Below are 13,069 nucleotides of genomic sequence, written 5' to 3'. Positions count from 1 at the left end.
CGTCGTGTTTACGTGAACGTGAGCGTTCTCGTCCGGTTCCTGGTTCCTGGTTCCTGGTTTAGTTTTGAGCGTCAACACGTTGGAAATGTTTCAATCTAATCGGAAGAGAAGAAGCGCTGCTAAATGCTAACTAGGCTAGCTTAGCAGAGCAGCCTCCCACTGTGGTGGAATTAAAGGGAATTTATTGAAATAAACTACCTTTAAATCCTGTTTATATATTTCAAAGATCACTTTTTTTTGTTGTAGAAATGTTTATTCAGGTTTTGTCACAGTTGATCAACAATTAGCTTTATTTTATTTAATTACCTTTAAGGTTTTACAACAGTTACATTCAGTTAGAAAAACCTCATTAAACTTTTTAAAATGTTTACTTTATGTTTGGAAACTTCCCCGTATATTTATATTTATATTAATATTTATATTTATGGTGTAAATGCAGAACCAGAGTTTATGATCCTGAATCAAACGAACCAGGATTCTCACATCCACAGAAACACGACTCGCAGCTTCGGCTTTCTACGAAATGTTTGAAATTCTGTAAATAAAGTTAAAATGACAGAATATTTTATAAAATAAAAGACGTTCCAGGTGTGTTTGTGTTCAACAGATTTTCAGAGTCTTTTTTCTAAGATGTTAATTTTGTTTGAGACGAAACTTCGACTCTAAAAGCAGAAAAACAAAGTTCAGCCGTCAGTGAATAAAAAGCTGAAATGAAAGTTTCTGGTTCTGGAAGTTTTAGTTTTTGTTGTGACGTCATGTTTCTGTAATAAAAGGATGCAATTTTTTGTATTCTGATTTTCATGCGCTTTTTTTTTCATGTAAAATTGCACATTTTCTATTTTTACAGCTCTGAGTTTGAAGCTTCGGATCAACGTGGAGAAAGTTTTAATTCAATTGTCATTTCAGGTCATTTTTTTAAGCAGAAATTCTCTGACGGCTTCTGAAGCGTGAACATCTGGTTTTATGTCATTGTAGTTTTTATTTTTGAAGTTTTGACCTAGCTAAACAAAACAAACCGAACACGTTCATTTGTGCTCCGGGGATTACGATGAATATTTCACTGTTTTAAACGCTAAACGATCAATAGATTATGAAGACAAAAATTACTGGCAGACGTATTCATATTAATTTCAGGTTTTCTGTTAATCACTCAACACAACATTTTAAGTACATTTTTGCTTAAAAAACAATAAAATCAATTCTCGAGAATAAAAACTGACAAAAACAATACAATATTCCTTTTCTTTTTATTCTGTAATAATTAAAGCCATTTCTGCAGCTGTTTCCACATGAATTTACCAAACTAGATTTATTCTTAATATTTAAAGAGAAACAACTGAAAACTCATTATTTTGTAAAAACATTTTACTCTTAAATATTCCTGATGTTCAGCGATTTTTTTTTTTTTTAAGACTTATTATTAACAAAACAACAGCAGCACCTTTAGACGTGTAGTTTGACGTATTTTTAACTGGTAAGTTGTTAATTATTCTGACATTTTAGTTTCGGTTCATTTTTAAATAATAAACAATGATGTCACACGTGAAGACGTTTCATGATTTTTATTAGAAAACTCATTGAAACTACAAACTTAATAAAAGTCAGGCTTCATCGAGGAAAAACACCAAATGTAGCCTCAACGAAGTCGCACGAAACATTTACGTAAAAGTCAGAAAACGACCAAAATCCAGTTTCACTGCAACAAATTAAACCGTGTTGTGTAATGACGGCTGCTGCCACCTGGTGGCGACAAAAACAACTAATTCATAACGCTGGAATGATACGTAAAAATAATATTAGCTGAAATTAAAACAAAAAACATCAATCAATACCTTTTATTTATTGATTTAATTATCTGTTATTTTTTATCTCAGCTTTTATATTTATATTTTAATTTCAACATTTATTGTATAAAAATGTCTCCCATCCCCGTCTTCTTCGTTTGTCTCTCGTCTCTTCTTCTGTCGTTTTTTTTATCTCCCATCATAGTCTCTGTCTCTCCGTCTGTCCATCTCTCGTCTTCTATCGCTGTGTTGTCTGTCTGTCTCTCTGCCCGTCTCTCTCCTCCTGTCCATCTCCCTGTCCTGAGTCCTCCTCCTGTCTTCATCCCTGTCCGTCTCTCGTCTCCTCTCCTCCTCTCCCCGGAGTCTCTCATTGTCTCTCGCCCTCTGTCCGTTGTGCTGTCCTCCAGGCGGCGCCCCCCTCTGGTTGTACTTGTCGTAGGCGTTGTCCTCCTTCTCCTCTTTGACCCTGAAGGCAGCGGCAGGAGGAGGAGGAGGAGGAGGAGGTGAGGAAGAGGCCGCCCGGCTACTCCTCTCCTTCTCAGCCTTCTTCTTTTCCTTCTTCTCTTTCTTCTCTTTCTTCTTCTTCTTCTTCTCTTTCTTGTCTGAGATCAAAGAGACGTAAAATAAAAGGTCCATCTCATCTGGCCTCAGGTGTGATGTAAGACAACAGGAAGTGACCTCACCTTTTTTGGGCTTCTTCATCGGTATGGTGTACTGCTTGTCTTCCTCTGAGGAAGAGGAGGAGTCGGGAGGTTTAGGAGCGCAGCCGTCCTCCCTCAGATGCTTCGTGACATCGTCGATGTCCTCGTGGTCTTTGGGCGGACGGTAGTCTTTAACGTGGTCCACTCGAATCGTCCGACCTTTAATCTGACGGGAAAAAGAAAACAAACTACGAATCACTCAAGGAAATATCGGAAATTAAATTAATCTGTAGGTCCTGTCTCTGCCTGTAGAGGACAGTGTTCCTGTAGTTCCTGTCTCTGCCTGTAGAGGACAGTGTTCCTGTAGTTCCTGTCTCTGCCTGTAGAGGACAGTGTTCCTGTAGTTCCTGACTCTGCCTGTAGAGGACAGTGTTCCTGTAGTTCCTGACTCTGCCTGTAGGGGGCAGTGTTGCGTGTCGTCTCACCTTGATGCCATTGAAGTTGTCCACAGCGAGGACAGTACTCCTCTGGTCTTCGTAGCAGACGAAGCAAAATCCTTTGGACTTTCCCGTCTTCTTGTCTCTCACCAGGTTGATGTTGACGATCTCTCCATACCTGACGTGAAATAAAGATTGTTCGTACGTATGTCTGACGTGTTTTTAATGAGCGACGATAACATTACGTACTGGGAGAAGACGCAGATGAGGTCGCCTTCGGTCAGCTCGTACGGAAAACCTCCTGCAGGAGACAAACAGCGGTCAGACGGACGAAGTACCGACTCGACTCTCCGGACGGTAGTTTTAGTTTTCCATCGTCTGTGGACGGACCTGGTGTTCAGTTCTTTATCTGTACCACCGTCGCCGAGGTTTCAAGATCGCTACGTATTCTTTATTAACACTTTTTTCTTTTTGTTAGAAAGAAGTCACGTAGGAGGAGGAAGAGGAAGAAGAAGAGGAGGAGTGGAGGATGAGGAAGAGGAGAGGGAGGAGGAAGAAGAGGAGGAGAGGAGGAGGAGGAGCGGAGTAGTGTGAGTGAATCTAGGAGGTTAAAGTGGAGCTGCTGTATTCTGGATGAGCTGCAGAGGTCAGATGGTACTAACAGGTAGACCTGCTGGACTCCTCCTCCGCATTCTGATGGAACCTTCAGTAGAACCCGGTGGAACCCGGTCAGCCAGTCAAACTCACCGATGAAGATCCAGGCGCTCTCTTTGTACTCGGTGTGCCAGGAAACCGAGTCGTTGATCCCGAGGTCGGCCTCGCGCTCGTTCAGCTCGTTGATCAACTTCACCTTCGTCAGCGGACTGAAAACACACGACGGAACGTTTCATCAGAACCGATGTTCCTCTGCAGTTTATCAACACATACAGTTCTGTATAAAGGGACCCGGTTCCCTCCCGGAACCTACGGTATCATTTAATTACGAGATATTCAGGGTTTCATTCTTGAGCTGCTTTATTATTTAACTCAGAATGTTTTGTTCTGTCTCATCAGCGAAGCTGTTACGAGTTCTGGAAGATTCAGCAGAGAGGAAGTATTTACAAGTTAAAACAAAGCGGCCCGAGTGTTGAACCCTGAGGGACGCCACGGGTCACAAACATGGTTTATATTTCTACAACGTAGTTCTTCCTTTCTGGAATAAATAAGAGAAACATGAGGAAGTATAAAAAGGCTTCGATGGGAAACAACAGACATTTTCTGGGAGTTTGTTTCAGACTTGTGGAGGCAGAACGCTGTTTTAGGTTTTGTGTGTGTCGGAAGACTAAAACTGAACATCTCCGGTGAAACGTAAAGATTGAAGACTTCTTCTGCAGTTTTAAACTGAATCCGCCGGAAACGGACAGAAAAACGAGGCTCTTCCGTTTAAAGTGGCCGCGAAGCAGGAAAGCAATAATGTTAATGTAAATGTACTCTGATCGGTGTCAACAGCTGCTCCGTGTTCACACTGACGTCAGAGTTCATGATTAATGAACGACGTCGACTGGCCGATAAAAGAAAACAGTTAAACTGTCAGAGGCTGCTAGCACCAGCTAGCATGTTAGCGTACATCAGAAAACGAATAAATTCCGATCAGTCAACATAAAAACACGTGACTCGTTTAATCCGAGAAGATTTACTTACTTCATGATGAACAAGTTGGAACAGACACCGATGCTGTGGCGGAAACTGTCGCCCTCACGACGTTAATCACTTCCGTTTGACTTCCCGCCTCTTCTGCCGCCTAATGTTTGGATGTCGTTACTACACGCTCATTGACGTGACTATACAGCTAAACGGGTGACGTTATTAATATGTATGCAGCTGTATATTAACAGAATGACCGCAGAGCTGTTTAGCAGCTAATTAGTGTGTAAAATCTTCTGTATTTCCGTTGAGTACAGAAACGTTACCGCCCGGCCAGCAGGCGGCGCTGTGACGTCACCGCCCGGCCAGCAGGCGGCGCTGTGACGTCACCAGCTCACTACTGACCCGGGTTGTAAACACGAGCCTGTCAGTTACGGAGGCCGGTAGATCAAATTATTAACAAACTATGTACTTTTAATTAAAGCTTCTAATGCTTTGAGTTCATTTCTCTTGGTCAATGATGAGCAGCTCGTCCTAATTTTTTCTGCCTTAAAAGTTTAAACGTGCTAAATTAGCTCATTTTAACGTCCAGTTAGCCGAGTTAGCCATGCTACCATTACAACTAAATTTGCTTCAACTTACTTTCATGGCTTTTGTAACAAAATAGAAAAATAGACCAACACTTTCAGTGCTTTGCATCCGTTGTACTGCTCTCCTCCTGCAGGTAAGTAAAGACGTGATTGTTATCGATGACAGCTTCATTATATGTGCGTTAAATGCTCATTTCTCTGCTCAGACTTGGAGGCTGAACTCGCTCACAATTTCAGTCCATTTAAAGTATTTTTACTAGTTTTCACGTCAAGTTAGCGTGTTAAAGACACGTTCAATAATTCCTGTGATTTGACTGCAACTGGAAATAAATTCGGCATTAGATGAAGGAGACTTTGCTGATCACAGCTGGTTTTAAAGTGATGCCACTGTCCTAATCTCAGCTGGAACATCTCCGGGAAGTGAAGCTGATAAACTGCAGTTACCATGGTGACTGCAGGATGAAGGACTGGCGTTCATGACATTTGAGTGGACTTTGATGGAAGCTGTTCCCAAACTAAAAAACAGAGCATGTTGATCTTAAATAGTGATTGACTATGAAACACCATACAGTGTACTGCAGTGACGTTTCAACCACTCAACCGTCTCTTCTTGTGTTTCAGCAGGATGATCTCTCAGGTGTTCATCCTGTCGTCGAAGGGCGACCACCTCCTCTCCAAAGACTGTATCCTCTCAGAGCTCCAACACACTCTGCTCACACCCGTTTTGTTTCTGCAGAAGAAAAAAAATCCTGCCAGTTCTGTTTCACTTCCTGTTTGTCTCTGTTCTCGTCTGTATGAAAGTCAACCTTGACCTCGGCGTCAGTCCGCGGAGAAGCAGGCGGTGACGTCGTCAGCGTTTTCTACGAGAAGGTCACAGCACTGACCGGAGACCAGCCTCCGGTCGCCATGGTAACCCTACGATATCCGTGTGTGTTCGTCGTCGTTCACCTGCAGTTTCACTGTCTCTGAACTCAGTTTTACATTTATTTTCTAAATTCCTCATATTTAACGTCTTTCATAGTTTGAAACTGAGAAACTTGTGATTGACTTTCATGCATGACCGTTAACGGTAACAGTTCTCCTGGACGACAGCAGGACCTCAAACGCATCGTCTGTCCTGTGTTGTGTTCAGAGTCACAAAGATCTTCACTTCGTCCACGTCCGGCAGGGAGGACTCTACTGGGTCGCCGCGACGACGGCCGACGCTTCACCGTTCACTGCCATCGAGTTCCTGAACAGGTCGGTGGTCTTCGGGAACCTGAAAGATCCTCCGTGTTCACATGTTCTCAAGTAACGTGTCCGCGATTAAAGTGTTCTCGAGTAATGTGTGCACCAGTAACGTGTGCACCAGTAACGTGTGCACCAGTAACGTGTGCACCAGTAACATGTGCACCAGTAACTTGTGCACCAGTAACGTGTTCACCAGTAACGTGTGCACCAGTAACGTGTGCACCAGTAACATGTGCACCAGTAACTTGTGCACCAGTAACGTGTTCACCAGTAACGTGTTCACCAGTAACGTGTGCACCAGTAACGTGTTCACCAGTAACGTGTGCACCAGTAACAGATCAGATGAATGTACTGGTTCTGGTTCCACTGGGCTGATATCAGCCTCCTCTGATAGCTGTAATCCAGAACCTTCTACTTTCTGTTGGATCTGTGACGGTTCTGTTGGATCTGTGACATCACCTGTGTTCCAGGCTGACAGCTCTGGTTAAAGATTACTGTGGTAGCCTGTCGGAGAAGTCTGTGCAGATGAACTTTGCCCTCATCTACGAGCTGCTGGACGAAGTGGTGGTGAGTCTCCCTGCTGCCCCCTCGTGGCAGCTGATGGTATTGGATCAGTGTTTTAGTGGCGGGAACACAGAATTGTATCTGATTAAACATAACAATTATCATAATTGTGTCAAACATCGTCGATCAACCAGATATTAGCTTCTTGTTAGTCTCATTGTTTATATCTCTGTCTGTCTGTCTGTCTGTTTATCTGTCTGTCTGTTTATCTGTCTGTCTGTCTGTCTGTCTGTTTATCTGTCTGTCTGTTTATCTGTCTGTCTGTCTGTCTGCCTTTGCAGGACTACGGTTACATCCAGACGACGTCCTCTGACGTCCTGAAGAATTTCATCCAGACTGAAGCTGTTTCGTCCCGACCGTTCAGCCTGTTTGACCTCAGCAACGTGGGACTGGTACAGAGACACAAACAACAACAACACCAACAACAACACCCTGACCTGACTGTAGTTCCTGCTGTGTGAACAGAACAATGCTCCTCATGCAGATGTGACTGTGTTCCTGTAGAAGTGGACCGCTGCTGTTTGTGTTTACTCTAATGTTGTTGTTGTTGTTGTTGTCAGTTCGGAGCAGAGACCCAGCAGAGTAAAGTGGCTCCGAGTTCTGCAGCCAGCAGGCCGATCCAGTCCAGCAGAGAGCAGGTAACACTTAATTATTAGTAGTAAATAGTCTGATCCCAGCGGGACCCGTTCCAGTAAATAGTCTGACTCCCCGTGTGTTTTTTCCAGGGAGGGCGGAGCGAGATATTTGTGGACGTGATCGAGAGGATGTCGGTGGTCATCGGCTCCAACGTGAGTCATCAGCATGACGGCTCCATAACAGACATGTTACCGAGGAGGATTCTGGTTCTGGTCCTCCTGTTTTATTACAACCCGGTCCTCCTGTTTTATTAGAACCAGTCCTCCTGTTTTATTGGAATCGGTCCTCCTGTTTTATTAGAACCGGTCCTCCTGTTTTATTAGAACCGGTCCTCCTGTTTTATTAGAACCGGTCCTCCTGTTTTATTAGAACCGGTCCTCCTGTTTTATTAGAACCGGTCCTCCTGGTTTATTAGAACCCGGTCCTCCAGAGTCCAACAGCAGAATAAAGTTGTGGTCTGTCCTACAGGGACTTGTGATGAAGGCTGATGTGGAAGGAGAGATCAGAGTGAAGTGTTACATGCCGAGCTGCTCAGGTGAGATTTAAAACCTCCCAAAGAAAACAGGAAGAGTCTCCATGGTCCTGAAACCTGGACCTGCACTGGACCTGGACCTGACCTGACCTGACCTGACCTGACCTGACCTGACCTGACCTGACCTGACCTGACCTGGAACTGGAACTGGAACTGGACCAGACCTGGACCTGGACCTGGACCTGACCTGGAACTGGAATCTGAACTGGAACTGGACTGGACCTGGACCTGACCTGACCTGGAACTGGAATCTGAACTGGAACTGGACTGGACCTGGACCTGACCTGACCTGGAACTGGAATCTGAACTGGAACTGGACTGGACCTGGACCTGACCTGGACCTGGAACTGGAACTGCACTAGACCTGGACTAGACTTAGACCTGTTGGATCAGTCTGGTCCTCACAGGTCCAGACATGTCTGAAGTGTCTCTAACAGCTGTCATCCTTCAGAGATGCGGATCGGACTGAACGAAGAGTTCAGCATCGGAAAGTCTCAGCTGAGAGGTACACACAACTACACACAACTACACACACCTACACACACTTACACACAACTACACACACCTACACACACCTACACACATCTACACACAACTGCACACACTTACACACATCTACACACAACTGCACACACTTACACACACTTACACACACCTACACACACACTTACACACACTTACACCCAACTACACCCAACTACACACATCTACACACATCTACACACAACACTACACACAGCCACACACACAGCTACACACAGCTACACATATATGTAAACAAACCTTTGCATCAGGTGTCAAAGGTCCCTGCAGAACGAGTCCTCATGTCTCATGTCTTTGTCCTCCTCCAGGTTATGGAGCAGCTGTGAGGGTTGATGAGTGCAGCTTCCACCAGGCGGTCCGACTGGACGAGTTCGACAGCAACCGCATCCTCCGACTGTGTCCCAGTCAGGGAGAGGTGACCTCACCCCACCTCACCCCACCTCACCCTATCTCACCCTATCTAACCCTATCTCACCCTACCTCACCCTACCTCACCCTATCTCACCCTACCTCACCCTATCTCACCCTACCTCACCCTACCTCACTCTACCTCACCCTACCACCTCCTCACCCTACCACCTCACCCTATCTCACCCTACCTCACCCTACCTCACCCTATCTCACCCTATCTCATCTCCTCTCCTCTCCTCTCCCATCATCTAATCTCATTTTATCTCATCTTATCTCTCCTCCACCTCCTCATCCTCCTCCTCACCTCGTGTTGCAGCAAACAGTGATGCAGTACCAGCTGAGTGACGACCTTCCTTCAGCGCCTCCTTTCCGTCTCTTCCCGACGGTGGAGAGGGACAGCGGAGGACGGTGAGAGGACATTTGACACGTCACCACACAGCAGCCTCACTGCTCCTCTTCTCCTTTTGCTTTGAAACTCACTTCTTTATTAGTTATTTCTCTGTCTAATGTTAGTGGATGATTTTTCAAGATAAAACTCGTGTGAATTTGTTTAGAAAAGTTCTGTATGAAGTTAATTTATGTATTATTGATCAGTATCATGTGATCAGAACATGACTCAGCTGATGTTTTTCCTTTCTGTAGGCTGCTCATGTACATGAAGCTGCGCTGTGATCTGCCACCAAAGAGGTCGGTCCTTATTTCATCTGCAGGAGTTAAATCATCTCATCAGACTTTATTTACTTTATTTACAGACTTTTGTTTAGTTTTAGAACCCGTTTCAACTGTTTACAATTTTACTGAGAATATTTCTGTTCACGTGAAGTCAACTGTCCTTCCTTACTTCCTTCATTCCTTCCTTCCTTCATTCCTTCCTTCTGTCTGTCCTTAGGATTAGTGGATGACAGGGATGATGAGGATGAATAAAATAATGATGGTGATGATGTTATTGTTGTTGTCAGTGCAGTAATGATGATGATGATTATGTCATTGTGTGTGTGTGTGTGTGTGTGTGTGTGTGTGTGTGTGTGTGTGTGTGTGTGTGTGTGTGTGTGTGTGCAGCGCTGCCATCAACGTCAGCACCACAGTTCCTGTCCCTAAAGGCTCTGTGAGGTGAGACGCTCCCATTCAAATGTTGTGTTTGTCTGACCCGCTCCGACCCGTTCATGGTGTCTTCTGTGTCCTCGGTGTCCTCTGTGTTCACGGTGTCCTCGGTGTCCTCTGTTCACGGTGTCCTCTGTGTCCTCTGTGTTCATGGTGTCCCCTGTGTCCTCGGTGTCCTCTGTGTTCACGGTGTCCTCGGTGTTGAGATCAGTGTGGTGGAACATGAAGGTTCATCAGCTGAAAGCTTCGTCAGGATTATCTATCAAATCTATCACATCTTTCAAATCCTGTCTGAGAGCGTCTCTGCTCCTCATCTCTGTAGAGCAGGGACACGTGAACCCCGACGACCCTGAACGCCTCACAGGTCACCTGCTGCCTCTCACCTGTGTGAGGAGTGTGAAGTACATCTATCTATATCTACATCTATATCTATCTATATCTACATCTGTATCTATATCTATATCTATCTATATCTACATCTACATCAACATCTACATCTACATCAACATCTACATCTGTATCTACATCTACATCTGTATCTATATCTACATCTATATATATATATATGTGTATCTATATCTATCTATATCTACATCTATATATATATATATATATATATATATATATATATATATATATATATATGTGTGTGTATCTACATATATATCTATATCTACACCTATATCTACATCTGTATCTATAGCTACATCTACATCTATATCTATATCTACATCTGTATCTACATCTATCTATATCTACATCTGTATCTATATCTACATCTGTATCTACATCTGTATCTACATCTACATCTGTATCTATATCTATATCTACGTCTGTATCTATATCTATATCTATCTATATCTACATCTGTATCTATATCTACATCTGTATCTATCTATATCTACATCTGTATCTGTATCTATATCTACATCTATATCTACATCTGTATCTATATCTACATCTATATCTGTATCTATATCTGTATCTATCTATATCTACATCTGTATCTATATCTACATCTGTATCTATCTATATCTACATCTGTATCTGTATCTATATCTGTATCTATATCTACATCTATATCTACATCTATATCTACATCTGTATCTGTATCTATATCTGTATCTATCTATATCTACATCTGTATCTATATCTACATCTGTATCTATCTATATCTGTATCTATATCTACATCTGTATCTATCTATATCTACATCTGTATCTATCTATATCTGTATCTACATCTATATATCTGTATCTATCTATATCTACATCTATATCTGTATCTGTATCTACATCTATACATCTGTATCTATCTATATCTACATCTATATCTGTATCTGTATCTACATCTATACATCTGTATCTATCTATATCTACATCTATATCTGTATCTGTATCTACATCTATACATCTGTATCTATCTATATCTACATCTGTATCTGTATCTACATCTGTATCTATCTATATCTGTATCTACATCTATATATCTGTATCTATCTATATCTACATCTATATCTGTATCTGTATCTACATCTATACATCTGTATCTATCTATATCTACATCTATATCTGTATCTGTATCTACATCTATATATCTGTATCTGTATCTGTATCTGTCGGTTCAGTCTGTCTCAGGAGCTCAGCAGTCCGGATCAGAGCGCCGAGCTGCAGCCTCAGAACCGAGCCGTCGTGTGGACGATCCCGCGCTTCACCGGAGGGACGCAGCTGTCCGCCCTCTTCAGGGTGACTCAGCGTCGTCTTCAACACACACACTCAGGACTTCCTGTTTCTACGGTCATGAACACGTCAGCCACGTTTCTAACATTTCATACCGCAGTTACACACAAACATCCTGTAACCTGCAGCATCTTACACAACACGTCTTCACTAGAAGTTCTGTTGAAAGTACCAAATGAACCTTTCAAAATAAAACCTGCTTCAGCAACAAAAGTAAAACTCAGCAGCTCATCAAAACAAACCACACAACAGGAAGTGACGGGGTTTGTGGGAAATGTGGTCTAATGATGGGAATGAGGAATATGTTAATGTGTTTTCTCAACACTTCCAGCTGTAAAAGACTCAACTTTGTTTTAAAAAGCATTTAAAGCTCTTATTTTGACAGCAGATGTAGCCTTTGTGTCTTCCTGTAATGTGCAGCCTGATTTTAATCAGACAAAATTATTCAATTTGAATCCTCAACCAGCTGTTTTTGAAGAATCCCACAAGTTTACAGGAAGAAAAACCTTTAAACTCTGCAGCCGAAAAATCTAATATTTTTGATCACAAAAAACTAAAAAAGTTGGACATCCCCTCTCTTGTGGTTCTGGTTCCAGCTGGAGGTCCCCGGTCTCAGCTCAGCCTCCATGCTGGAGGTTGGCCCGGTCGGTCTGAGCTTCGAGCTGCCCAAGTTCACCGCCACGGGGCTGCAGATCCGCTTCCTGCGTCTGACGCCCGTCCAGCCCGGCCCGTCGCAGCGCTGGGTCCGATACGTCACCCACTCAGACTCCTACACCCTCCGGATATGAGCTTTTATTAACGTCCGGATCGGAGACGCCTGAGTTTCAGCATGCAGCAACGTGGGACACCTGACTGCGCAGAATAAAGTACCTGTGGATGTTGTTTTGTTTACATTGAGCTGCCTTCTTGTGATTGTTTGTAAATAAATGTCAGGACACATTTCCTACTGATGTGATGTCATGTTTTCTGTTTGGAATATTTATCATATGAGCAGCTTCAGCTCTGAGATCTCAAATGTAGTTGAGAATAAAGTCACTTCGAACTGCTGACTCAGCGGGATGACTTCTGCTCAGCGATCAGTTCCTCTTCTGTTTCAGGACTTCTGATTCTGTTTTTGTTTGGTTTTAAAAGTTCACCTCACTGCTCTGCTGTGGAAACCTGCCGTCTCCTCTGAGCAGGACGCTCGCTGGTTTCGATGATGAAGATGATGAAGATGCAGGCAGTGAGAATGACTCCGC

At 43.3% G+C, this 13,069-nt stretch overlaps 2 protein-coding genes across 3 annotated transcripts; one reads left to right on the top strand and one right to left on the bottom strand.

Moving 5' to 3' along the window:
- Positions 1 to 1,547: 1,547 nt before the first annotated feature.
- LOC138635541 (RNA-binding motif protein, X-linked 2-like) lies at positions 1,548 to 4,250 on the bottom strand. Its single transcript, XM_069723072.1, has 6 exons — positions 4,115 to 4,250; positions 3,610 to 3,725; positions 3,112 to 3,163; positions 2,911 to 3,040; positions 2,468 to 2,651; positions 1,548 to 2,386 (listed from the first exon to the last, which is right to left on the bottom strand). Exons 1-6 carry the CDS (start codon positions 4,195 to 4,197, stop codon positions 1,974 to 1,976), a joined length of 978 nt encoding a protein of 325 aa, XP_069579173.1. The 5' UTR covers positions 4,198 to 4,250; the 3' UTR covers positions 1,548 to 1,973.
- Positions 4,251 to 4,883: 633 nt separating this feature from the next.
- Positions 4,884 to 12,781, top strand: ap4m1 (adaptor related protein complex 4 subunit mu 1). 2 transcript variants are annotated; one of them, XM_069723096.1, is made up of 16 exons: positions 4,884 to 5,209; positions 5,700 to 5,758; positions 5,899 to 5,984; positions 6,208 to 6,314; positions 6,776 to 6,872; positions 7,151 to 7,261; positions 7,430 to 7,507; positions 7,595 to 7,657; positions 7,974 to 8,040; positions 8,489 to 8,542; positions 8,889 to 8,995; positions 9,308 to 9,399; positions 9,634 to 9,678; positions 10,051 to 10,101; positions 11,720 to 11,837; positions 12,428 to 12,781. In XM_069723096.1, the coding sequence occupies exons 2-16, from the start codon at positions 5,701 to 5,703 to the stop codon at positions 12,617 to 12,619; spliced, it is 1,326 nt and encodes a 441-aa protein (XP_069579197.1). In that variant the 5' UTR covers positions 4,884 to 5,209; position 5,700; the 3' UTR covers positions 12,620 to 12,781. The 2 variants fall into 2 exon arrangements, with proteins under 2 accessions (XP_069579197.1, XP_069579196.1); XM_069723095.1 differs by having other exon boundaries at positions 5,697 to 5,758.
- Positions 12,782 to 13,069: the final 288 nt, after the last annotated feature.

This window comes from Brachyistius frenatus, unplaced genomic scaffold (assembly GCF_029030835.1).
Source record: "Brachyistius frenatus isolate BFR_SWC_R1_liver_20210118 unplaced genomic scaffold, ASM2903083v1 Contig_315, whole genome shotgun sequence".
Taxonomy (NCBI): domain Eukaryota; kingdom Metazoa; phylum Chordata; class Actinopteri; family Embiotocidae; genus Brachyistius; species Brachyistius frenatus.
This window is presented reverse-complemented; position numbering and strand designations above follow the sequence as displayed.

Excerpts from the sequence above, each read along its gene's own strand:
- LOC138635541 (XM_069723072.1), bottom strand. The coding sequence starts at position 4,197 with ATGTTCAGTTTTAGTCTTCCGACACACACAAAACCTAAAACAGCGTTC. Across the intron at positions 3,041-3,111 it reads CTCATCTGCGTCTTCTCCCA|GTATGGAGAGATCGTCAACA; the intron begins GTACGTAATGTT and ends ATTTCACGTCAG. Across the intron at positions 2,652-2,910 it reads ACAACTTCAATGGCATCAAG|ATTAAAGGTCGGACGATTCG; the intron begins GTGAGACGACAC and ends TTTTCCCGTCAG.
- ap4m1 (XM_069723096.1), top strand. The coding sequence starts at position 5,701 with ATGATCTCTCAGGTGTTCATCCTGTCGTCGAAGGGCGACCACCTCCTC. Across the intron at positions 7,508-7,594 it reads TCCAGTCCAGCAGAGAGCAG|GGAGGGCGGAGCGAGATATT; the intron begins GTAACACTTAAT and ends TGTTTTTTCCAG. Across the intron at positions 8,041-8,488 it reads TTACATGCCGAGCTGCTCAG|AGATGCGGATCGGACTGAAC; the intron begins GTGAGATTTAAA and ends GTCATCCTTCAG.